Source organism: Symphodus melops (assembly GCF_947650265.1).
Source record: "Symphodus melops genome assembly, chromosome: 16".
Classification (NCBI taxonomy): Eukaryota; Metazoa; Chordata; class Actinopteri; order Labriformes; family Labridae; genus Symphodus; species Symphodus melops.
The window spans coordinates 16,897,660-16,923,840 of record NC_136706.1 but is presented as its reverse complement, the minus strand read 5'-3'; the positions used below and the strand labels follow the sequence as shown (position 1 = coordinate 16,923,840).

General features: G+C 40.3%; 2 protein-coding genes across 2 annotated transcripts; one reads left to right on the top strand and one right to left on the bottom strand.

The window, feature by feature from the left end:
- Positions 1-12,873: 12,873 nt before the first annotated feature.
- stbd1 (starch binding domain 1) lies at positions 12,874-23,459 on the bottom strand. Its single transcript, XM_079364376.1, has 3 exons — positions 23,047-23,459; positions 18,166-18,590; positions 12,874-17,164 (listed from the first exon to the last, which is right to left on the bottom strand). The coding sequence occupies exons 1-3, from the start codon at positions 23,324-23,326 to the stop codon at positions 14,048-14,050; spliced, it is 3,822 nt and encodes a 1,273-aa protein (XP_079220502.1). The 5' UTR covers positions 23,327-23,459; the 3' UTR covers positions 12,874-14,047.
- Positions 23,460-23,613: 154 nt separating this feature from the next.
- On the top strand, positions 23,614-25,372 carry LOC306836968 (heat shock protein 30-like). Its single transcript, XM_079364377.1, has one exon. It carries the CDS (start codon positions 24,573-24,575, stop codon positions 25,218-25,220), a length of 648 nt encoding a protein of 215 aa, XP_079220503.1. The 5' UTR covers positions 23,614-24,572; the 3' UTR covers positions 25,221-25,372.
- Positions 25,373-26,181: the final 809 nt, after the last annotated feature.

The window sequence follows — 26,181 nt, the reverse complement described above, 5'->3', positions numbered from 1 at the left end:
TCTTTTTGCAGCTTTCCTTCTCCGTATTCAGGTCTTTAAAATCTTCTCCAAATGTATCGACAAAGTCTTCCTGCCGTTTGCATTTTCCAATGACCACTTTTTTCGAGGTCTGAGCCGTTTTTTCTGATTTTCTTTGTCGGGGCATTTTGACCGGCTGGTTGAATCAGTGTTGAAAGGAAAGCTGATGTGAACAGTTGCAGTTGATTCTGATAAGGTTCAGTTGTCTGCCTTAGTTATGAGTTGAAGATATCTCCTTGTCTCAGTAATGTTACCTCTGACAAATCTGAAATCCGAATGACTGAAGAGCTGATAGCCAGCATATATACACTCTAATCATTGCTTTGATGACACGTTCAGGTTCTGTTTACCTTTGATGTGAGTTCCAAACTTTCCTCTATTTTACCCTGCTATACTTATTCACGTTTTCAAATCAAACAATAACAAAATACATGAGAATTTAAAATGGCCGTAAACAAGGTGATAGTTCCAATGGAATGTTACCACAGCAACCGTTGCCACAGCAACCTATCTGCAAGCCAAACATTCTCCTCTCATGAGTCGCTGTGTTTTGATATTTCAACCAAAATGTAACAGTGTTACATCCTGAAAGCTTTAAAAGTTAGTCTGTGACTTTTACATGAACAATAAATACAGACTCAATCATCACCTAAGAGCCTCCGTACGTGTGAGGCGGTGACTTTGCTTGGAGTTTGTGCTCAAACACGATATCGAGTACGAAAATGAAAAATAACCACAGAGCCACCACCACATGAAGACGTCCAGTTATCATTAGTTACACTCAATATTTATCAGAATATACGAAACTTTAAACTTTTTTTTTACACTGCAGATGTGCATGTTTGATAGCTAGCTTGTCTTGCATTAGATAAAGCGCGACTTATCCTTATCCCGCTGCGTACAGAGCAAAGGCGAAGCGAACACACATCTGATGGAAGAATACCAGAACTTTGTGTCTGCAGAGATGGATGGATGGATGGATGGATACGTTATTGATCCCGAGGGAAATTCAAGGCATCCAGTAGCAGTATACAGACAGGCAGGACACAAGACATTAGTTACAATACACACCTGCTGTCCCCCCTCCCCTCTGTATACAATAATCCCCAAACAAGATTTAGGAGCCCCCTATGTGAGTAAGAGTAAACATAATTAAAGGTTAAACCTGTGCAGTTAGCATTAGCATTGGACTAAAACTTATATAGCATAAATGTACATAACCTGTGAAGGTGAGAAAAAGAGAAACCCGTCCTCTGCCTGCATTTTTAGCTTTTGTTTGACACGGTGCGTTTCTGAGTGGTGAGCTGGTGTTTGATAACCCCAGTTCAAAGTAGCGGTACTTTAGGGGACAGTTCAAAGGGAACCAAACAAATATTAGATAAACCAATGGTGCCCAAATGAATGGTATATTTCCACGATTTATATTTTCCCTTTTATGACATTTTGATACATCAAAAGGCATCTTGAGATCCACTCAGCCATGGTACTAATTAAAATAGCTTGGAGAACCATCTCATTCAATTGAAACATAACAAGAAAATATCCTGATATTCAAGAAATATTTCAAATTCTAATTTGGCTATAGTTATGAAAATTACTGATCGCGTTCATGTTTAGAAAAGCAATAGAGTGTTTTTTTGGGTTTTTTTTTTATAAACGCAGGTGCAGGTGGCCTAGTGCTGAGGTTGGGCCCAATGTTTGGAGGATTTAATCCTCCGAGTGGACAGTCGGGGTTCAACTCCTACTTTGGCTACTTTACTGCATGTCAGTCCCCATTCTATCCTGATTTTCTTCAACCTCACTGTCCTAATGGATGAGATCATAAAAACAAAACTAAAATAAATCCTTCAAAAACAAATGCTTGCCTTTGATTGTTTTTGGTGAATTTTGGGGCAAGAGATGAACACATTGAAGTAAAAGTTTGGTACTTTAATAATTGTTTCTTAAAATGTGACTTTTAGTCATCAGTTATAGTACATTATGGAGTCATCACTAAAAGTCACATTTTTTAACTATGTCACACTGTTTTAATAGAATTATTACACTGAAATATGATCAACAACACTAAAGATTGTATGGGTCTGTTAAAGACACATTATGTAGAATAGTACAATTGTTTAATATTCAATTAATATTTATTTTTTCCAATTATTGGATTTGTGGGACAAACCAGAGCGACCCGGGGAAAACCCACAGTGATGGTGTTGAGAGGAGAGGAATTCTTTGGGAGGTAAGGTGGAGTCAGAAGGATTAGGTGCTGGTCTCCTTCTTCTTCTTCCAAGACTTTGGCTTTCTCAGTCCAATAGCATGTCTGAACTTCTTGAACCATGAAGCCTTCTCTGGGACCTCAGCCTGGAGTTCGGAAGAGGGATGCTCCTGCTCGCCCAGCTCAGTCTGATGCTCCTCTAAACGTTTCTCCTTCTCAGCCTTGAGCTCATTGGAAAGCTCAAAGTTGAATGAGGTCTGGAGACTGAGCTGAGCTTTAACTTCCTTAAGCTCTCCGACATAAATGGCCTCCTCCATACGTTTCTCTTTCTCAGCTTTGAGTTCACTGGAAAGCTCAACGTTGAGCGAGGTCTGGAGACTGAGCTGAGCTTTTACTTCTTCAAGCTCTCTGATACAAAGGGCCTCCTCCGAAGCCTTGTTCTTCTTCATGTCGTTCTCCTTTGCCATCTTTCTATGGAGGGCTTGTAGCTCAGCTTTCAGGTTCTTGATAACTTGTTGGTCCTTCACCGCCCTGTCTTCATTCGACTGGACCTCCTTCATAAGTTTACTTTGCAGGGTGTCAGCCTGATGTTGGACACTCATGACATCTCTCTCATAACGTTGGCTGAGCTCAGTGAAAGAAATTTGGAGTTTCTCCATTTCTTCTTGAAGAAGCTCGTTCTTCTCTCTTTCTACCCGGAGCTCAACAGCGACATTCTTCTTGCTTTGTTTCTGTTTCTGTTCGAGCTGCTTGTCCTCTTTCTCAACCTCTTTCCTGAGGAGCTCCTGCTCCTGCTCTTCCAAGAGATGCCTCTCCAGTGGACTCAAGGGGTCTTTTTCAGCTCTCAGGTCGGAGATCGCTTCTTCGTCTTCCAGAGACTGTATTTTCTCCTCGAGCTCTGGCTGAAGGATGTCGGCCTGCTGTTCTTGGACGACATCGTCCTCTCCCCTTGGCATGTTCTTCACAGCTTCCATCTCCTCGGCTTTCCGTTGTGTGATTTCAGGAAAGTCATCACTGGAAACCTGCTGTTCCTCCACATCCACTTCTTCCTCGGATTGTGTTCTTGTCAACTCCTTCTCCAACTGATCACACACCCTGATTCTCTTTTTTCTTTCTCTCTTTTTCTTTTTGCAGCTTTCCTTCTCCGTATTCAGGTCTTTAAAATCTTCTCCAAATGTATCGACAAAGTCTTCCTGCCGTTTGCATTTTCCAATGACCACTTTTTTCGAGGTCTGAGCCGTTTTTTCTGATTTTCTTTGTCGGGGCATTTTGACCGGCTGGTTGAATCAGTGTTGAAAGGAAAGCTGATGTGAACAGTTGCAGTTGATTCTGATAAGGTTCAGTTGTCTGCCTTAGTTATGAGTTGAAGATATCTCCTTGTCTCAGTAATGTTACCTCTGACAAATCTGAAATCCGAATGACTGAAGAGCTGATAGCCAGCATATATACACTCTAATCATTGCTTTGATGACACGTTCAGGTTCTGTTTACCTTTGATGTGAGTTCCAAACTTTCCTCTATTTTACCCTGCTATACTTATTCACGTTTTCAAATCAAACAATAGCAAAATACATGAGAATTTAAAATGGCCGTAAACAAGGTGATAGTTCCAATGGAATGTTACCACAGCAACCGTTGCCACAGCAACCTATCTGCAAGCCAAACATTCTCCTCTCTTGAGTCGCTGTGTTTTGATATTTCAACCAAAATGTAACAGTGTTACATCCTGAAAGCTTTAAAAGTTAGTCTGTGACTTTTACATGAACAATAAATACAGACTCAATCATCACCTAAGAGCCTCCGTACGTGTGAGGCGGTGACTTTGCTTGGAGTTTGTGCTCAAACACGATATCGAGTACGAAAATGAAAAATAACCACAGAGCCACCACCACATGAAGACGTCCAGTTATCATTAGTTACACTCAATATTTATCAGAATATACGAAACTTTAAACTTTTTTTTTACACTGCAGATGTGCATGTTTGATAGCTAGCTTGTCTTGCATTAGATAAAGCGCGACTTATCCTTATCCCGCTGCGTACAGAGCAAAGACGAAGCGAACACACATCTGAGGGAAGAATACCAGAACTTTGTGTCTGCAGAGATGGATGGATGGATGGATACGTTATTGATCCCGAGGGAAATTCAAGGCATCCAGTAGCAGTATACAGACAGGCAGGACACAAGACATTAGTTACAATACACACATGCTGTCCCCCCTCCCCTCTGTATACAATAATCCCCAAACAAGATTTAGGAGCCCCCTATGTGAGTAAGAGTAAACATAATTACAGGTTAAACCTGTGCAGTTAGCATTAGCATTGGACTAAAACTTATATAGCATAAATGTACATAACCTGTGAAGGTGAGAAAAAGAGAAACCCGTCCTTTGCCTGCATTTTTAGCTTTTGTTTGACACGGTGCGTTTCTGAGTGGTGAGCTGGTGTTTGATAACCCCAGTTCAAAGTAGCGGTACTTTAGGGGAAAGTTCAAGGGGAACCAAACAAATATTAGATAAACCAATGGTGCCCAAATGAATGGTATATTTCCACGATTTATATTTTCCCTTTTATGACATTTTGATACATCAAAAGGCATCTTGAGATCCACTCAGCCATGGTACTAATTAAAATAGCTTGGAGAACCATCTCATTCAATTGAAACATAACAAGAAAATATCCTGATATTCAAGAAATATTTCAAATTCTAATTTGGCTATAGTTTTGAAAATTACTGATCGCGTTCATGTTTAGAAAAGCAATAGAGTGTTTTTTTTGTGGTTTTTTTATAAACGCAGGCGCAGGTGGCCTAGTGGTGAGGTTGGGCCCAATGTTTGGAGGATTTAATCCTCCGAGTGGACAGTCGGGGTTCAACTCCTACTTTGGCTACTTTACTGCATGTCAGTCCCCATTCTATCCTGATTTTCTTCAACCTCACTGTCCTAATGGATGAGATCATAAAAACAAAACTAAAATAAATCCTTCAAAAACAAATGCTTGCCTTTGACTGTTTTTGGTGAATTTTGGGGCAAGAGATGAACACATTGAAGTAAAAGTTTGGTACTTTAATAATTGTTTCTTAAAATGTGACTTTTAGTCATCAGTTATAGTACATTATGGAGTCATCACTAAAAGTCACATTTTTTAACTATGTCACACTGTTTTAATAGAATTATTACACTGAAATATGATCAACAACACTAAAGATTGTATGGGTCTGTTAAAGACACATTATGTAGAATAGTACAATTGTTTAATATTCAATAAATATTTATTTTTTCCAATTATTGGATTTGTGGGACAAACCAGAGCGACCCGGGGAAAACCCACGGTGATGGTGTTGAGAGGAGAGGAATTCTTTGGGAGGTAAGGTGGAGTCAGAAGGATTAGGTGCTGGTCTCCTTCTTCTTCTTCCAAGACTTTGGCTTTCTCAGTCCAATAGCATGTCTGAACTTCTTGAACCATGAAGCCTTCTCTGGGACCTCAGCCTGGAGTTCGGAAGAGGGATGCTCCTGCTCGCCCAGCTCAGTCTGATGCTCCTCTAAACGTTTCTCCTTCTCAGCCTTGAGCTCATTGGAAAGCTCAAAGTTGAATGAGGTCTGGAGACTGAGCTGAGCTTTAACTTCCTTAAGCTCTCCGACATAAATGGCCTCCTCCATACGTTTCTCTTTCTCAGCTTTGAGTTCACTGGAAAGCTCAACGTTGAGCGAGGTCTGGAGACTGAGCTGAGCTTTTACTTCTTCAAGCTCTCTGATACAAAGGGCCTCCTCCGAAGCCTTGTTCTTCTTCATGTCGTTCTCCTTTGCCATCTTTCTATGGAGGGCTTGTAGCTCAGCTTTCAGGTTCTTGATAACTTGTTGGTCCTTCACCGCCCTGTCTTCATTCGACTGGACCTCCTTCATAAGTTTACTTTGCAGGGTGTCAGCCTGATGTTGGACACTCATGACATCTCTCTCATAACGTTGGCTGAGCTCAGTGAAAGAAATTTGGAGTTTCTCCATTTCTTCTTGAAGAAGCTCGTTCTTCTCTCTTTCTACCCGGAGCTCAGCAGCGACATTCTTCTTGCTTTGTTTCTGTTTCTGTTCGAGCTGCTTGTCCTCTTTCTCAACCTCTTTCCTGAGGAGCTCCTGCTCCTGCTCTTCCAAGAGATGCCTCTCCAGTGGACTCAAGGGGTCTTTTTCAGCTCTCAGGTCGGAGATCGCTTCTTCGTCTTCCAGAGACTGTATTTTCTCCTCGAGCTCTGGCTGAAGGATGTCGGCCTGCTGTTCTTGGACGACATCGTCCTCTCCCCTTGGCATGTTCTTCACAGCTTCCATCTCCTCGGCTTTCCGTTGTGTGATTTCAGGAAAGTCATCACTGGAAACCTGCTGTTCCTCCACATCCACTTCTTCCTCGGATTGTGTTCTTGTCAACTCCTTCTCCAACTGATCACACACCCTGATTCTCTTTTTTCTTTCTCTCTTTTTCTTTTTGCAGCTTTCCTTCTCCGTATTCAGGTCTTTAAAATCTTCTCCAAATGTATCGACAAAGTCTTCCTGCCGTTTGCATTTTCCAATGACCACTTTTTTTGAGGTCTGAGCCGTTTTTTCTGATTTTCTTTGTCGGGGCATTTTGACCGGCTGGTTGAATCAGTGTTGAAAGGAAAGCTGATGTGAACAGTTGCAGTTGATTCTGATAAGGTTCAGTTGTCTGCCTTAGTTATGAGTTGAAGATATCTCCTTGTCTCAGTAATGTTACCTCTGACAAATCTGAAATCCGAATGACTGAAGAGCTGATAGCCAGCATATATACACTCTAATCATTGCTTTGATGACACGTTCAGGTTCTGTTTACCTTTGATGTGAGTTCCAAACTTTCCTCTATTTTACCCTGCTATACTTATTCACGTTTTCAAATCAAACAATAACAAAATACATGAGAATTTAAAATGGCCGTAAACAAGGTGATAGTTCCAATGGAATGTTACCACAGCAACCGTTGCCACAGCAACCTGTCTGCAAGCCAAACATTCTCCTCTCATGAGTCGCTGTGTTTTGATATTTCAACCAAAATGTAACAGTGTTACATCCTGAAAGCTTTAAAAGTTAGTCTGTGACTTTTACATGAACAATAAATACAGACTCAATCATCACCTAAGAGCCTCCGTACGTGTGAGGCGGTGACTTTGCTTGGAGTTTGTGCTCAAACACGATATCGAGTACGAAAATGAAAAATAACCACAGAGCCACCACCACATGAAGACGTCCAGTTATCATTAGTTACACTCAATATTTATCAGAATATACGAAACTTTAAACTTTTTTTTTACACTGCAGATGTGCATGTTTGATAGCTAGCTTGTCTTGCATTAGATAAAGCGCGACTTATCCTTATCCCGCTGCGTACAGAGCAAAGACGAAGCGAACACACATCTGATGGAAGAATACCAGAACTTTGTGTCTGCAGAGATAGATGGATGGATGGATGGATACGTTATTGATCCCGAGGGAAATTCAAGGCATCCAGTAGCAGTATACAGACAGGCAGGACACAAGACATTAGTTACAATACACACATGCTGTCCCCCCTCCCCTCTGTATACAATAATCCCCAAACAAGATTTAGGAGCCCCCTATGTGAGTAAGAGTAAACATAATTACAGGTTAAACCTGTGCAGTTAGCATTAGCATTGGACTTAAACTTATATAGCATAAATGTACATAACCTGTGAAGGTGAGAAAAAGAGAAACCCGTCCTCTGCCTGCATTTTTAGCTTTTGTTTGACACGGTGCGTTTCTGAGTGGTGAGCTGGTGTCTTTCCCCACAGCTATTTACAGCTCATACGTGAGTTTACGCATTTTATGACAAAGTGCTGTGAGTGCTTTTCATTGCCAGCGTGGCGTCCACTTCAGTTATTTCCTGAAATAACATACTCAGAAGACTGTCCTAAAAGCTGTTGCTTTTGTTTAATGTACCGTAGTAAAGCTAACACACGCAGAGATCTGTATGTGCTCCTTTAGCTGCATCATTGAGGCATCTTGTTATTAAGCTACATCAGAATGTATTCAGGATTGTTTTAGAAATCAGGTTTCAAATGAAACCAAGAAAATCTAAGATATGTCAATGATCTATTCATTCAGCAAACACGGATTCTTCATGACTTTCTTAGATTGCATCATGTCCTATTTGGTACGAACAGAAATTTCTTGAGTGTTGAGTTTCAGGACCAACAAATGTTTGCTTAGTGAGATCACTATCTTTGTATTCTAACCTCTCCTTTTGAGCTCTCTTAGGTTCCTTGAGCTCTCTTAGGTTCCTTGGGACTGTTGGTGAGGATGGCCTGCCCAAACAACCCCCCCCCCCTCCCCCTGAGGATGGCCTGCCCAGACCCCCCCCCCCCCCCCCAACCTATCCCATCCTATTCTTCTTTCTGCATCTTGTCCCATCTCCCCCATCCCATTTTCAAGCCCAGCACAGTTTAGCAGATGGCTGTTCCGTCATGAGCCCGGGTCTGCTGAAGATTTCTGCCTGTTAAAAGGAAGTTTTTTCTTGCCACGCCATGACGGATTAAGCTGGGCTCTTGTAATATAGCCATCAGTAAGGTCCTTTACCTGCTTTTTGTAAACATAACAATGAGCATGGTCTTGTTACCTGCCCTTTTGTTAATGTTAACAGACAAACAGTAAGGTCCTTTACCTGCTTTTGTAAAGTGTCTTGAGATAACGCCTGTTATGAATTGACGCTATATAAATAAAGATTGATTGATTGATTGATTGATTGAGATGTTCTCCTCTTAATATATATGAACACTTGTTTCCTGTTTTCCTTTTTTAATATCTCCTGATTTGACCATTTCTCATTTAAAATGTTTCGTAGATTTAAATCCCTTGAGGTGGAAAATTTTGTATGAAAAACAAACCAACTGGACAAACCGATTCTTAAAATGGAGGTCTGATAGATCTTGTTATTTAATTTTTCTTCACGTCACTCTGAAATTACTCTGAACCAAAAAACAAGATTTCTACTCCTGATATTAATCTCATGAAAGCACATCCAACATTTGACAACAGGATTTTTTATGAACTAGTCTGATACAGTTCTTAATGGAAAACTGAACCCATATTAAAAGGTAAGGCATTAAACAATGATTACGGAGTGAAGAGACTCTGATCTGAATCATACAACAAACAAATCAATATAAAGGTTAATGAAGTGCCCGTCAATTAAATAATCATCTATAAGTTACCTGCTAAGAGTATTTAAACATAAGATATTCAGGCAGTTAGTTACTTCTCTTAAAGAACAAATCACAGTGTTGATTTGAAAGCTTTGTTAGACTTAGAAGACAAAATACTCTGAATGTGAATAATTTAACAGAGGGATGAAACATCCCTCTGGTTTTGACTGACTACTCCGTGTTAAGACTTTTGTCTTAACAGAGATCAAACATCAGTCCATCAGTGGCTTAACTGTTTAGATGTTTGACATAATGATGTGTGTGTTTGTGTGCATGTGTGCGTGTGTGTGTGTGTGTGTGTGTGTGTGTATGTCCTTCTGAAGTCACTGTGAGATACCGAAGACACACAGTGAGTTCGCAAGAGTTATAAGTAGAGACAGTATGTGGTGTCAGTTGTAAGCCTCGTGTCTAAATAAAGGTTTTACCTTCAACCTTAGAAAGTGGCCACCTCCAGCTGCCACATTAGCACCAGTGAAGGGAGAGAGTGCAGCGTTCACATGAAACATTCATGGCCCAGGAGCTCATATGAATATAGTCCATAACATCCTTAACTTGTTAGGAATTTTACTCGGGTATTTAATAAAAAAAATAAACTGAAAGTATGAAATACTATTTCATAATAAATTGATATTTTTCTATGCTTAATGCATTTTTTAATTATTAACCGATTTTGGGTTACACTGTTTGAATACGAATCAGGTGCATGAATAAAACATTTCACTGACATCACTGAAAGAGAAGGCCCTAGATAACATCATCTGTTGTTATATTTGGCTCTCTGCACCAGGGTGCAGAGAGCCAAAGTTCCTTGAACTGTTGTTTCAAAATCTAAAAGACCAGAAAGCCAGGACTTGCAGGTGACCAGTGTTCTGTTGACCCCGATTTCAACTGAGTCCCAGAGGCCCTGTTTGCCTAAAAGGCTCATTGCATTATACAGGAGAAACCTGAGCGAAGGCTACCATAAATAATTGTCACTTTGGTTATAAGTGGTCTTCCAAATGTGGAGAGAAAGCTTGGATCAGGCTTCAGTTATCTATTACTACAACAGAATGTATGTTACATTCTTAGACTTGTTAGTTTGATTCTGTCTGTCCGTTTTAATGTGTTTTTGTTTATTCCTCATAAAAGCCTTATTGTTCATTTAGCCTAATTGTTTTGTTATTTTAAATCCTTTTGGATAATCAGCGTCAATGACTTAATCTTAAGTCCTCTTTTTACTGGACTTCCAATGAACCATTAATGTCTACTGAAGTAACCACACATAACCAGTGCTATGCATTTACAGGCAAAACTGTGTTTTTTTGTATGCACAGTTTTTACCATTCACCATCACAGCTCTCTGTGCTGCAGGATAAAGAGCAGCTTCTTTTCACGTACTGCTGAGTCACAGTCAGTGTGTCGCTGAGTGGAACTGACAAGCTGGCATGAAAATACTCCTGCTAATGATACTTTCTCTGCTGGAGCCACCTTTGAGCCAGCTGGACTAAAAAAAGGTCATGGTTTTGGATTTAGGTTCAGAACACAATTGAAATTCAAAGATTTAGGTCAGGTACTGGTTGAAGGGGAAAAAAAGAACTGAGGTACCTCGTGGACTAAGCATGTTTGTGTTATCTGATTATTGAAACCCCTGTTAATAATTCACAGGATTTGAGACAACAGCGGCACATCAATCGAACATGGTGGGTCTGGATGTTAAAATATGAGAGTGGACCAACCACACTGAATTATGAATCATATTCATTCCAAAATAATAACGTTGGAATGGAGTACTACACATCTGGTACGCACAAATATACACATATGGTCCAAACTGCGCTCCCTGATTCATCCAGCGTTTACAGTGGGTACGGAAAGTATTTAGACCCCTTTACATTTTTCACTCTTTGCATAGAGAAAACCAGGCACTTCACCTGCCATGTATAATTCCAACAGTGAAACATGGCACTGGCAGCATCATGCTATGGGGCTGTTTTTCAGCTGCAGGGACAGGATGACTGGTTGCAATTGAAGGAAAGATGAATGTGGCCAAGCACAGAGATATCCTGGAAGAAAACCTGTTGTGCTCAGGACCTCTGGAGAGAGCTGAAGATGGCTGTCCACCAACGTTCACCATCCAACCTGACAGAACGAGAGAGGATCTGCAAGGAACATGGCAGATGTTCCTCAAACCCAGGTGTGAAAAACATGCATCACTCCCATGAAGACTCAGGGCTCTACTAGCTCAAGAGTGCTTCTACTCAATACTGAGCAAAGGGTCTGAATACTTATGACCATGTGGTATTTCAGTTTTTCTTTTTTAATAAATTTGCAAACATTTCTACATTTGTTTTTTTTTTCTGTTAAGATGGGGTGCTGAGTGTATATTTACTGTATAAGAAATGAATAACTTTTTTTTTGGATTTTAGCAAATGGCTGCAATGAAAGAGTGAAACATTTGAAGGGGTCTGAATACTTTCCATACCCACTGTATGACTCTATGGAGGCTACAAAATTTTAGATAAGATTTTATTTTTGCCAATCACAATCTTAGGGTGTAATTCAAAGTGCTCTCTATAAAAAAATGTTTGCAAAACACTACTGCCTGATAAGTCGAAATATAAGCTCAAGTCCATTTATAATGGCCTTTGTTTTTTTAAATAAATAAAGGCAGTCTCTTAAACTTGAGATACAAATGAATTTGAATTGTTTTAAACTTGAAATATTGTATTTAGCAGTTTGCAAAAACTAACCATATACTGTATGTATATTCTTTATGTATACATATGAGACATGTGGAGTGATGTTTTCTTACAGATAAAACACAATCCTATAATTTTGAAATTATTAATTATAGAATTATATTATTGAAAATTAATGAAGTTACACTTTATCTATCTTCAAGAGATCAATAGATTGTTTTTCTTCTAAAATATAGTAAAATACACAAATGAGGGTCGCTGTGGTTCACGTGGTTAAGAGTCCATCTCGAGAGTTTTGATCCCCAGCTCCTGCAGCAAAATCTCCCATGTGTCAAGACACTCACTTAAACCCAAGTTGGTTCCTTGCTTTGTCGGTGTCTGAGTGAGTGCAAATGTGATCAGTTACTTTTTGACTGCAAAGCTTGAACATACCCGTCCAGCTCCTCCATTGCAGATTCTGTGTATTTTTATTTTATAATAAAGTTTCTAATTGCTTTTATTTATTTTTATCTTATTCTATTTCACTTGTTAGCAGGAGCTCTGCTGTTTTGACATTTACTTTAATTGTTTTGCACCATAACACTAAGTCAAGTCTAATAATTACAGATTCTGATTGTCACTTGACATAGCAACTTCTGCCATCAGTGTGTGAATGGGTAGGTGTGACCTGCGGTGTAAAAGCTCAAGTCCATTTGCCATTTAGAAATAACCGACATACATCTGGTATTTAAATGAGAACATTTACAAGAAACATATTCCCAGATATGACAGAAGATTCCTTTATTAGTCTTTAAACAACATTACCATAACCACATTCAACAGTAGCATTGTCACAGTATTGCATACAAGATACTCTGATGGCCTCACTTTCAAGGCAACCATTAAATTAGTTACAGACACAATATGTAATGAACAAAAATGGCCTCAAATGTTTTTGAAGGCATGTCACACCGTTTGTCTGCATTAGTAGAAAAATTATGTTTTGAAGGCACATTTAAGGATCAACAACATTATTGCATGCAGTCCCAAAAGACAAAAAGCAGCAAAGTTACAACTATATCACAGTTTAGTGTTTCACACGTAAGAATACCTGATATAACAGCATACAGAAATATTGCTTTGCTTTGATTATTGCTGTAAGAAAAGTGAACTATGTGCATTTATTTAAATAGACCGTTGGGAGTATTCAAGCAGCATACAGTCAATCTAAGGAACTCTAATAATACATTTGAACAGTTATTCATTTTTAAAGAAGTGTAGTTTGCATAATAATAGATACTGTCACATAAAAAAAGAAACAGTATTATGTATTACTTCTCTGTTTTGATGGCGACCCTCAGTTCCCTGAAAGTTCCACTAAATCACTGACCATAACAGGGCAATCCCATTAGATTACCGGTTTATCCCACTAATCATGGTGCAGTAAATTTTACAGGTCAAAAATACATCCGGGAATCTAGGCTAAATAAGATTTAAGATTAGAAGCTTCACACTTTCCTTTCAAGAGGCAATTTCACTACAAACAGGCGCCACATCATAGGGCTGCACTGTTCGTTTAATCAATTTAAATGTCACAGAGTGGGAAATAATGCCCATCACAAGTTCTGAGAGTTTGAAATTAAATCATTTTTGTTATCTGAACAATATATTCTGTTTACTTGTAATATCCGATTACAGCTGTTACTATATAAGCAGAAACATATGAACAGGAAAAAAGCATTTGTTGTTACAAATATTGTTATAACTCTTCATGACATTGTTTTACCCCAAAGATAAGAGCTTAAATCGATGTTATTTTCTTGACACATGAGAAATGACCACATGTGTCACTATGTGGCTCTTGGCTATAACAGAAAAATCTCAGCTTTAGTCCAACATCCAGTACTATAAGGTGACTGCACGTTCCATGATTATTATTCTTCCTCTCACCTACAACAATCCCCACCATTTGTGCACGAGCAGGTCGTCTCCAGAGCCCGTCTCAAGGAAGCGGTTGCCACACTCCTCCCAGCGACACACCTCCCCCTTGTTCAACAGCACAAACTTCCACTGCACATGGCACTCAGCGGGCAGGCTGACCACCGTGGCCCAGTGCCCATCCTTGGCTCGCTCAAGCGGGATGAATCCCTTCCAGTTTCCGAGCTCCTCCTGGTCTCCGGTGACGGCCACCGTCTGGTACGAGGACTGGGTGCAATAATGGACACGGAAGGTAACGTTGACATTCTGCGGCATGGGCTGAACTGCTTGCACCTTTTTGCTATTTTCAGAGTTTTCCTCAACGAGGGAGAGATCGCTGGTGTGTTTGGCTTCAGTGGCAGGTGGCTCATCTGTCGTGACGATATAAGAGACGTCAGATTCAACAGAGCTGTCCTCAGTAGCCGGCTGGTTTTGTTTTGTGTGGTCTTGGGAAATAGATGGGGCAGAAAGGCTCACCCAGGGAAGGACTTGGTAGTTACTATCCGTGATCCATTCATTATTGTCCATCGTTGCCTCCATTATACTAATCTCAGTCTTGTCCAAGTCTTTTGCCACCTCCTCCTCTTCTGCATTGTCTTTCTCAACACCTACTTGTGCCTTCTTCTCTATCATCTCTGCGACTTCAACGACAGCTTTTAGGTCTTCCTCCTCTTTCAGTTCATCAGCGAGGCTTGTAACACTGTCTACAATTTGTGCCATGAACTGATCCATCTCACGGTGGTAACTTTCCTCAATCTCAAGGCCAAACGTGTCTTCATTGGCTGCAAAGGATTCATAATGTCCGTAATCAATCAGCTCACGACGGGGTGGCTGGGGCTGTGATGGGAAGGGCCCAAATATCATACCTGCTGTATTTTCAATTTTGTTATATAGAGCTACATCATCAGAAAAACGACTGTATTTGGATTCTAACTCTGCAGCAGACGGTAGATCATGATCCATCACTGGTACTACAATATTTTCCACTGTGACATCAAACACATTACCAGCATCTTGCAAATCTGGGCTGACAGCCATGCTTGAAATCCCACTCTCTTTACCAACGCCTGGAGAGGATAAGTCATTCTCCCCCAGCTCACTTTGCTTGAAAGACGGGAAGCCAATTGGACACAAGGGAGGGCTACAGTTTGCAGTCATGACAGGAGCCGCCAGAGTGGCTCCTTCAGGAAAACCATCATTGTTTTCCACTTGGTTGCTAAGTATATCTTGGAAGGAAGGCATCATGTCTGAATGGGATATTTCTTCAGATGTTATAGTTGACTTAATGCTAGTCGGGTCAAAAGCAACTACACGAGAGGCAGAGTTATCCCTCAATTTATCAACGGTTTCAGTATTTTCCACGTTGTCTCGTAATTGGTTTTGGGGGGAAGGTAACATGTCAGGATGAGATTTTTCTCCTGGCGTTAAAGGTTGAGTAAGGGTAGCATCATTGCAAGCAGGTGTATGAAAAGCTGCAGTAACGCCGCTCTCATCAACCGTTTCACTATTTTCATTTGGATTGCTTTGCTGGTCTTGCGAGGGGGGCAACACACCAGGAAAAGATACATCTTCTGCCACTGAATGTGCAGAGAGGCTAGCATCCTTACAAGAAGGTGTGTCGACCCCTGTTTCACCATAATCTTCTGTATTTTCCATGGGGTCACTTTGCCGGTCATGGAAGGATGACAACATGTCAGTGGTAGATACTTCTTCTTCTTCCATTAAAAGTGCAGTAGCATAAGAATGGTGGCAAGCAGGTGGATCAGATTCAGAAGTAACCCCGGTTAAATCTGAATCGTGATCTTCAATGTGGTCACTTTCTTGGTCCTGGCACATCAATGGCATGCAAGGGGAAGTTTCTTCAAGTGTTTCAGAGGAAGTTGCTATTTCAACTGTATCACCATCAGGGACACTCCCCTTGTCACACACTTCATCATTTATTATTTCCCAAATTTGCTGTTCACTTTTGCAGGGTGACACATGTGGAAGAGGTACATCTTCAGCTATTAAAGGGGAAGCAATGTTTTCACCATCGCAAGAAGCAACGCCACAAATAGTTTTGACACTTTGTTGGTCTCTGAAGCAAGACTGAACATCAGGCTCACACACACGGTCAGTACATGTTTCAGCTGACAGCTCTGTCGGGTCTTTTTCATTGTTTTCAGCCTCGTTGCCGGTGTCATGGGAAGGCAATTGAGATCCAAGAATAGTGAAATCAGTGTCTTCAGTTAGAGAAGGGTCAAGTTCATCTTCGTTTAGTGGTTGTTTGGAATCAGATGAAAAGTCGGGGGAATCTGAAATTCCAGAAGTTTCAGCTTTTACATCAGTGGTTTTATCAGAGACACAGTCGTCAGTGTGTTCAGCACTTGTGGGCAAACTGAAACAGGGCAGCGCAAGGCTGGTTTCAACACTCAAACTTTCACATTCTTCAACACGGGTAACGCTGTCGTCACTTGCTAGCTTTTCCTCTTCCACTTGATCCTCTTTATCACTGAGAACGCCAACCTCTTGACTACAAGTCGGACCATTTCCCTCCTCCTGCTCAATCTCTACTTCTCTCTCATTGCACTGAGCTGTATGCATGTCAGCAGCTGGAGGATCGTTCATGTGATCTTCACAGGTGACCTTTTCCCCATCCTGAATGGGAAGAATCCCCTCATCCGTAGCAGGATCACTCTGGCCCTGCTTGGTCGACGGCTGATTTTCTGCTTCTTCTTCAAATGTTGAGGAGTGAATCACAGCTTGTTGAGGAATTAGCTGGTAATCTTCACACTCCTCTGTCTCTTCACACTCTGCTTTCTTGTCCTCCTCTGTAGAGAGGTGATGAATGTTAATATTACTGCAAGCAACACCTTCTGTATTCTCTTCGTCGTTGACGTTACAGACAAAGGGGACAGGTGCATCTTCTTTATCGACAACAGGATCTTTCAAGTTGGACCCCACACTTTTTGACTCCGTTTGACAACAAGTAAATGGGGATTCATTATTTTCACTTGTGTGATTGATTTCCTCGTCTTGTCTGGTTTTCCCATCGGATGCGTCCTTGTATGTGGTCACGACCTCGGCTTCCTGGCATTCTGCCTCTAATACCTAAACACAGAAATAGAAGGTAAAATATCTCAGGGTTAGCACTTTCCGACAGTATAGTCACACATAAAGGTCTGCAGACTAATTGGCAGTGGCAGATCTCATTGGCTGTGCTACTTTGCAAACACAATGAGAACAAGGTGGATCAGAAACGGATTTAGGTGAGATAAATATATCCCCACTGGGTTGCTTAATGTGGGAATAGTTTAGAAGTTGGAAGTAGACTAGTTTGCATTAATGTGTCATATTTGCTCTCTTTTTAAGAAAAATCTTCTCTTTTATTTAGCTTCAGTAAATATAACACTTGTTTTGCTTAGACTGGATAAGGGGGGGGGGGGGGGGGAGTTCACCTCTCATTGTCAAAGGAAAAAAAATCCTCTCTTCTAAACAATTAAAATAGCTTTCAAATATGTCTGCTAATGTAAAACTACAGCCCTTAAACTGTTCAAATACATAGCGTATTAAAAGACAGGACAGATCAAAGTTAAAAAAAAAGAAAAAAAAAAAAAGGAGGCCACTGTGGAAGTGCAAAAAACCTGCAGTTTCTAGAGGTGTCCACTACATGCTTGATGCAAAAGCTTTCGAAGTCACATACACTCCAATTCAAAAATATTTACAGCCTGGTTCAAAAGTTTTCAGCAAACATTTTATGGGGTGGTCGTTTTATTCTTAAATAACTTATCTGATTTGATGATTTTGAGAGTATGAATTATTCATAATAAGGCACATGTGACAGACAGGCAGGTTGTTGTTGCATGTCAACAGGCTTATGGCCCAACTCAGGTGAACTTCTTTGCCCGTTTCTAAAAAGTTAGTTAAAAGGTAGCATTTAAAAAATGGCAAACCATGTTTTGAACAGTCAATGCTTTAAACTCCTCTGCAACTAAGTAAGTGACAAGTTGCAAATCATGTGTAAAGCTCATAAATTGTGGTTTTAAGTCTCGTCAGCCCAAAGCTGAAGGTCCATAAGCAGCAAACAGAATGTGTTTCTGATGGTCATTTACCTTGTGTTCATCCTTATGGTTCTCCTCATAAATCATGTCCGGCTCCGTCAGGCAGCTTTTCATATCATGGACTTCTTCTATTACATCCTCAATAATGTCATTTGTTGCACTGTAGTAGCAATCAACTGCATCCTCAACCACCATTTCAGTGTAAGTATGACTTTGCAGGCTCTGACTGGCCACTTCTGGATGAGTCTCAGCTACTCTGTAAGAATCCCTCATGACTGCCATTTCCACCGTGTTATCTGAAGAGGGGGGCTTGCCTACAGATTCTTGGAGGTCTTTCTTAGTAGAAAAATAAGGTGAAGGCTCTTTCCCAGCAGGAGAAAAAGCAGCAGCAGCAGCAGAGCGGTGCCTGATTTTGTGATCACTTTGAATCAGATCAAAATCCTCCTTCACATCCAGTGAGCCTTCATAACTCAAGCCTGTAACAAAATATAACAAAAAAAGACAAGGTGTTATACATGAACAAAATTTCAACTGTCATTTCTAATTGAAATGCTCTCCACATATTATACTCATGATTGTGTTAGAATTATAACTGATTAGTTGGCATATATCTGAACTGGTTTATAAATGGCAGACATCAAAACTACATCAGATGTTTCCTGTAAACTTTACATTTTAAGTTATCAATCAATCTTTATTTATATAGCGTCAATTCATAACAGGCGTTATCTCGAGACACTTTACAAAAGCAGGTAAAGGACCTTACTGTTTGTCTGTTAACATTAACGAAAGAGCAGGTAACAGGATCATGCTCATTGTTATGTTTACAAAAAGCAGGTAAAGGACCTTACTTATGGCTATATTACAAGAGCCCAGCTTAATGGACCTTTGTAGTTTTGAAGAATGATAAGAAATCATGCATCATGTAAAATGCTCCTGCCCCCAACTGCTACAACTAGAATATCAGCCTTACATCTACTATCATTCTTAGAGCTGCTAAACTTCAGCCTCTATAATAACATAAGTCATCCACATTTCATTATTAAGTGGCTTACATTGATATTAGACTGATCATTCTATTAACATACTTAAGTCACTTCTATACTTCTTTCTGGTTTTGCTGCCTCCTTAAAAAAGGATTTGCTTCAACTTTGCTAAATGTTGCTAAGTGCTGTGCTCATTGTCGAGGAAATGATCAAGACCTGACTCCATACAATAAGACTCTGTAGAGTCAGATGGTTTACGTTGATGACAGTTTATACATCAGATGAATAGTCGAGGAGACATGATTCAACATCACACTTGTGGTTCAGTATCACAATTTGGCGGATTCTTCCAAAGACTCAGCATATCAAAAAGATATTATCATTATCAGGGTTGTGTCACATCAATCCATCTAGAATAATCTGTGATGTCTGGGAGCTTGGAGTGAACAAGTTTTCCCAAACATCCCTGCAGATATCAGGGAGAGCTGTGGACACACTCCCAGCTGTCCTTGGTCTCTAGACAAAGCTGAACCGTTTCATGATGCATCAATGTTGAGTCTTTGTAACATAACTAAGACCAACGTCTTTTACCTGCTCTTCCGTTTTGTTTTTTGAACTTCTTTTTTTTTAAAATTTAAAATACAGACAAAACAATGTTCAATTGTTGTAAGCAAAATACATGAAAATAAGTGTTAAAAAATACAGAAAACAACTTCAGGAGATGCTTTTCAGTTACACTTGTCCAATTTCTCACGTAATCTTTGCATGTCATGTCACCAAATACATCCATATCCATTTATTCATACCCTGCATTAGATAGACATACTGTAAACTTACTGTAGATGCACATAATCACACATGACAGCCCTTTTACAATCTTTTTTTACAATCTTTTTTTCTAGACTGACAAACAACTTCTGCAAACATACAGTATTGGTAATTTGCTTTACACTAGAAGTGCATTTAAAGGAAAATAAATACATTGAAGTGAATTTAAAAAATAATGAAGATATATTATGAGGTGAAAAGAGGCATCACCTGGATCACTGGAGCCCATTTTATATCAAATGTGTTTGTTTTCAGCTGTAATCTGGCTGTGGTTTCTTCCATGATAAAACCATTTTTTGTTCTCCGCCTCTACTGAGTTACCGTAAATTCCGTACTATTGAGCGCACCTGGATATAAGCCGCACCGGCTAAAAATAAGTAAATAAATGTATTTGTACATATATAAGCCGCACTTGATTATAAGCCGCAGGTGTCCACGCTATAACAAGAGCTATTTACACAGACGTAGGCTACCGGTAACATCCGCAAATACTGTAGCGTCCGTACGGACGTTAAAGGACGACGAGAGCGTTCAAATAATAACTTTTAATAACCCGATCACTGTCGGCCGTGACCACGCCGTTTACAGCAGAGAGCAAAACCATAACTTGCCGTAACAATCCAACTCTCTCCCCCAGCGTTCTCTCATACAGCCACTCAACACGTTCTCGCTGGTGCATTCACTGACTCTCCACATAATCGGAATTATGAACACATTATCAACTACTGATTTTACAACATGAACCGTTACAATACGAAGCCTAGCCGACGGTGTCTGTAACACGTCTGATGAAAAAGATGACCGTAATATATTTCACAAGAAAAAGTCCATCCATTCACTGCCTCAGAATGACTTCATTACTCACTTCCTCAGTCTCTGTTGTCGCTGTCAGTGTCATCTTAACGTGCAGCAGCTCTGTTAGCTTCTTTGACAGCCAGGTCGATCGCCTTTAACATGAAAGCTGCATCATATGTATTTCTCCGTGTGTTTTCCATCATGAGGGTGCGTGTATGATGCGCAAAATGACTGATATTAAGATCCGACGTGACGAAGTCAAATGTTTTTGCGGCTGAAGCTCATTGTCCCCCATAAAAAATCCATGCATTAGCCGCACCGGAGTAGAAGCCGCAGTGCTCGAAGTGTGAGAAAAAAGTAGCGGCTTATAGTCCGGAATTTACGGTATATTGGGAGGCTGTGGTTTCTGCCAGGAAGTTGTTATTGTTTTTTTTTCTATTAGCAAAATTCTAAGCAAGGAAATCATGTTTCTGTCCATGTTGGTGTCAGGAACTTTACCCAAAATAAAGAGTGATGGATACTAGATTAGACTGATGCCCGGAATCTGATTTATTTCTCTTTATACATTTTTCCAATAGTCAACAACTTCCGGGCAATTCCAGAATATGTAACCCCCCCCCCCCTGACAAGTCCACATCCTCTTCAGAAGTACTGCTGTATTCTGAAGTGTTGGATGGGGTGTTAAAGTATCGCATTTTGACTCTCCAGTCAAAATCCTACTGCACTGTGTTAATGTGTGGCCCTCTTTGGATGACTCCACCCATTGTTAATCTTTTATTTTAATGTTTGTATCGTTTTTCCATCTTTTAACCCCTCATGTTGTATTGCTATATATATATATATATATAAAAGTTTTAAATAACTGTCTTTGTTTGTTTTTCTGAAAATAACTAATACTTCTATTTCAGAGAGATCTCTGCAAATGTCCAATCCTATTCCAAGCTGCCATGTGACACGAGTAATGATGATACCTAAGTATCTAAATCCATTGTTAGACCGTTTGAAATGTACCCTATTCTATAGTTCTGATGGATATTTGCCTGGGAGTGTCATCGCTACAGATTTAGACGAGTAACCTAAAAAACCTGATATTTCTACATACGCAAAGTTATTTAACAGAGCCGGAATAGATGAGGAAGGTTCACCTCAAGAGGTTAATATGTCATCTGCAAATAAAAAAAATGTGTGTTCAAAACCCCCCATATCTTTCATTCTTTTTATGTTTTTGTTCCCCTTTACTGACTCTGCCAGGGGTTTAACACTAACAGCAAACCGTAGTGGACTAAGACAAGCTCCCTTTCTGACCCCTCTTTTAAGAAAAAGTCTGAGCAACATCCACTTACTCTGATTCTTCATTTAGGATTATTGTAAACTATTTTACCTGATCCATAAATGTGTTAAATCCAAACTCTGCAAACGTTTGGTATATAAAAAAAAACCTCCACTTTAACTGGTCGAAAGCTTTTTGGGTGTCCAGACTCGGTAGCATAGTAATCCGTCAGTTATTATTAGTAGCATGTTGTAAGATTTAATGTTCAGTGTGTTTGATCCGATTTAATTAGTTTTCTTTATATTCTTCTGCATTCTCTGTTAAAATGTTTGTCACTATATTTTAATCATTTTAAAGTAAGATAACTGACCTATAGATTTCACAAAATCTTAACCGAAATGTTGAGGGTTCAATCCCCAGCTCCCGCAGCCACATGCCCTTGGGTGAGACATTTAACCCTAAATTGTTCATGTTAATGGGATTAGTTACTTCTGATAGTCACTTTGCATAGCAACCTCTGCCATCAGGGTGTAAATTGTAACCATTTACCATTACAATATTTCATTTTTTGAGGTAGTCATTTCAATCTATTCGGTAGGTTCAGATGAGGTCATTCTGTAAAATCTAAAGCTTTATGTACAGAAAACCCTGCATTTGGATGAATGTTGCCTGATAAAAGTTAAATGCAAACGTAAGAAACAAGAATATGTTGATCTCCTTATTCAATGTAGTAAAATACCAACCTATGATACCCAATGAGGCATTATAGTGCTCAGACTTGAAAGTTTATCTATTCATTTATCCTATAGAAGGCCTATCACTGTAACATTACTCAGCTTAGTAGGCTACTTAGATGTCGTTTGCATCAACCTATCCATAGCCTAGGTTTTATTTTAGGCCATTGAAGTGCTCCGTTTAAAGTTAGATTGAAAAAGGCAGAGGACTTATAAATTATCATAACCCAAATTGACCTACACATTTGCAACACCCAGCAGATTGCAGTTAATAGCGTTATGAATGTATCTTTTTTTTATTTATTTTTTATTTTTTTACCTGTTGCCAAAACAGAGCTGTGGGACTCCTCTGGGCTCGACTGGATCCCTGATGCGTCTCCCTCCGCTCCGGGGGTCTGAGCGTCACTCTCTGCGGCAGCAGCTGTGGCCTTCCTCCGCTTCCTCTTCAAGGTCCTATAGATGATAAAACCGGCCAGCACTGACACCGTGGCGATGACGGCAACAGCAACGGCGGGACCGTGCCGCCCGATCATGCAGAAAAGTGAGGCCAGATCCATGCGTCTCTCCGCGGCCACTGTGTTGCCGTTTTTCAGCGACATCGCTATCGATTCGAGTGTGAACAAAAAAAAACCACGCTTCTGTTCCAGTGTCTTTGTGTGAAGGCCTGAAGGTCCAAACGAGGCTGCTGCGTGCTGCTCAGACTCCGGCGTGTTCTTCCCTCCACGTTTTCAAGTGTTGTGACCTCTTGTTGCTGCAGAGCTGCATAGGAGTGCAGGTGCAGCCTGCTGATTGGCTGATGGGATCACGGGGACGCTGCATTCATTCATAAAGAGAGTTTGATTTTGCGGTTTGTTTTACACAGACATTCACGACACTGAACATCATGACCATGGAGGTTTAACTGTTCTATCACAGTGATTGGATCAAGTCCCAGACAGTGTTTGTTACTTCAGGCTATACTGTTCATGAATGAGCCTCCCGTTTGATTGAATAATCCTATCAGACGAGACCATTTTCCCGAGACTATCAGTCAGGATCTTTGTGATCACAGTTTCCGTTTATAACGAAGTATACAGGCTACTCCATTTGTCCTTCTCAAAATCTTACAGAATTAGACATCAAATACAAGACGTCTGAGGTTAGGAATGCATATAAAGGCATAGGCGAAATAGGCACACTAAAACCATCTGAGGTTTTATTTGTTAATGTTTCAGTTTTCATACAGTATATCAGTACACATTAGTGAGACTGAATGACATCAATTCAGTGCTTAGAGACTAACAATTACTCTATGCTCCAGAAGCTATACAGAATATTTTTGTATTGTTAAAAAGAAAAGGCCGATAGGCTGATAATCGTAAAATAATAGATAATAAAAGATTATTTGATGTTAAGACTATAATAAAATATTATAGCTTGATTAATTTGAGAGACTTAAAGCAATGTATTTCAATAAAAAATACACTCCTAGATTTAAGTAAGATGATAAGATTACTTACAGCAAAAAAACACATTTCACTTTCACTGTCCCTTAAACATTATTTAAAATAACTTCAACATAGGAATATATTTAAAAAAAAAATTAAGCTTGGTCCTGTATTGTCAGTCTCTTAGATGAAATCTGTGATGGAAGATTTAGAATAATACAGAAAGTTCCAGCATTCTTGAGTAACAGCTCCTCCTAGTGGCAAGCTGTGGTTATGGAAGGAAAGTTCCTGAACACTCTGGATCTCATCAAGCAAGAGTATAAAAACTGAGACTGTCCCACTGCTGAGACAGGACGCAACACAACCACACAGAAGAGAACACACACTTTAACAGTGTTTCATCTCACAACAAGAGAAGATGCTGTGCACTCATGGACTCCAGTCTGCCCTCAGTCCATTCATGGACTCTTACTGGCCTGTTCGCAGTCTGTGGCCAGAGGTCAAACCTTTGTTCTACCAGCAGGATCTACTGCAGAGAAACCTACAGGAGCTCCACAGCAGGCTGCAGCTGATGGACAAACTTCAACACAACATCTTGGAGGAGACGGAGCCTTTCCAAACCAGTGTGGCCATGAAACCAGTCTCCTCCCAGCTGGACAAAGAGGGAGAGCACTTTGGCATGACTCTGGACACTCAAGGCTTTTCCCCAGAGGAGCTGTCTGTCCGGCAGGTGGGCAGGAAACTGAGAGTCAGCGGGAGGACAGAGGAGAAGCAGGAGGACGAAGAAGGCTGCTCCTCTTACACACTCCAGGAGTTCAGACAGGAGTTCGATCTGCCTGATGGCCTGAACCCTGAAGCCGTCACCTGCTACCTGGCTCCAGACGGGAAGCTCCACATCCAGGCGACAACAGCTCCATGTGCTGAGGAGGCTGAGAGAGAGCTGACTATCAAGAGGAGCTTAGAGGAGGAAAGACAGCAGAGTGTGTGTTCACACACAGACGACAGCAGAACAGAGACACAAAACAGCACACAGGACAAAGCAGAAAACATGGACTCATCTACATGATGTAGTTTCTATGTGGAGTAATTGTGTTTAATACAAGTGTAAAATGATGAACAACAGTTTTTGTATTTGATCATCGACTATAATCCAGACATTTATTGTGCCAATGTCATACAAGTGTGTTTTCTAAATGTTCCTAAGATTAAATACAATAAATATACACAACAATGATCTAAGTTCTTCTTCACCTTGTTTAATTGTACTACATGGTCACAAGTGAAGTACATTTCTAAAAGGTAGAAAATGTTCACTTTGGAAATGTGTCACTTTGCAGCTGATAAGTTTTTCAGAAAGGACATCTGAACACAAAACAGAGGCGGCTGTGGCTCAGTTGGTAGGGTCGGCCTCGGGGGGCTTTCAATTTCCATCTCCTGAAGCCACATGTCCGATGTGTCCATGGGCAAGACGCTCAACCTCAAGTTTCTCCCGCTGTTTTGTTGGTGGTGTATGAATGTTTTGACATACTGATGGTCCCTTGACAAAGAAACCTCTGCCATCAGTGTGTGAATGGGTGTCACTGGGTAGGCGTGACCTCTGGTGTAAAAGCTTTTTGAGTAGGCAGACGACTAGATATGCATTATGAAAGCTCCAGTCCATTAACCATTTACCAACTGGAGTCCATCACTTCAAAGTAAATCACCAAATAGTCTCATGGAGAGTTAACTTGTAGGACTGTGTGAACACGTTTTCTTCTTTGGAGTTCAAACGTTAAAAAATACTTTTCTATGAATATTTTTCTACTGGCTTGAACGTTTTCTGTTTCTGAATGTTGTAAGAAAGATCACTCAGTCTGTGGGAGGGTAATTATCTCTCTGTGCAGGGTCAGGTGTGTGTGACTGATTGGCCCTGATTTGGACCAGGTGTGTTATGATGTGTATTGCCTCTGTATGAAACTATGTTACAAACCAAATTGCCCCTCTGGGACACTAAAGATTTTCCAATCTAATCCAATATTGCAAAGTGT

What these genes read in the sequence shown, in the direction of transcription:
- stbd1 (XM_079364376.1), bottom strand. Translation starts at nt 23,326, where the DNA reads ATGTCGCTGAAAAACGGCAACACAGTGGCCGCGGAGAGACGCATGGAT. An exon ending in CAGCTCTGTTTTGGCAACAG is followed by an intron (nt 18,591 to 23,046) that starts GTAAAAAAATAA and finishes ATTTTGTTACAG; the next exon opens with GCTTGAGTTATGAAGGCTCA. An exon ending in ACCATAAGGATGAACACAAG is followed by an intron (nt 17,165 to 18,165) that starts GTAAATGACCAT and finishes TTCTGTGTTTAG; the next exon opens with GTATTAGAGGCAGAATGCCA.
- LOC306836968 (XM_079364377.1), top strand. Translation starts at nt 24,573, where the DNA reads ATGCTGTGCACTCATGGACTCCAGTCTGCCCTCAGTCCATTCATGGAC.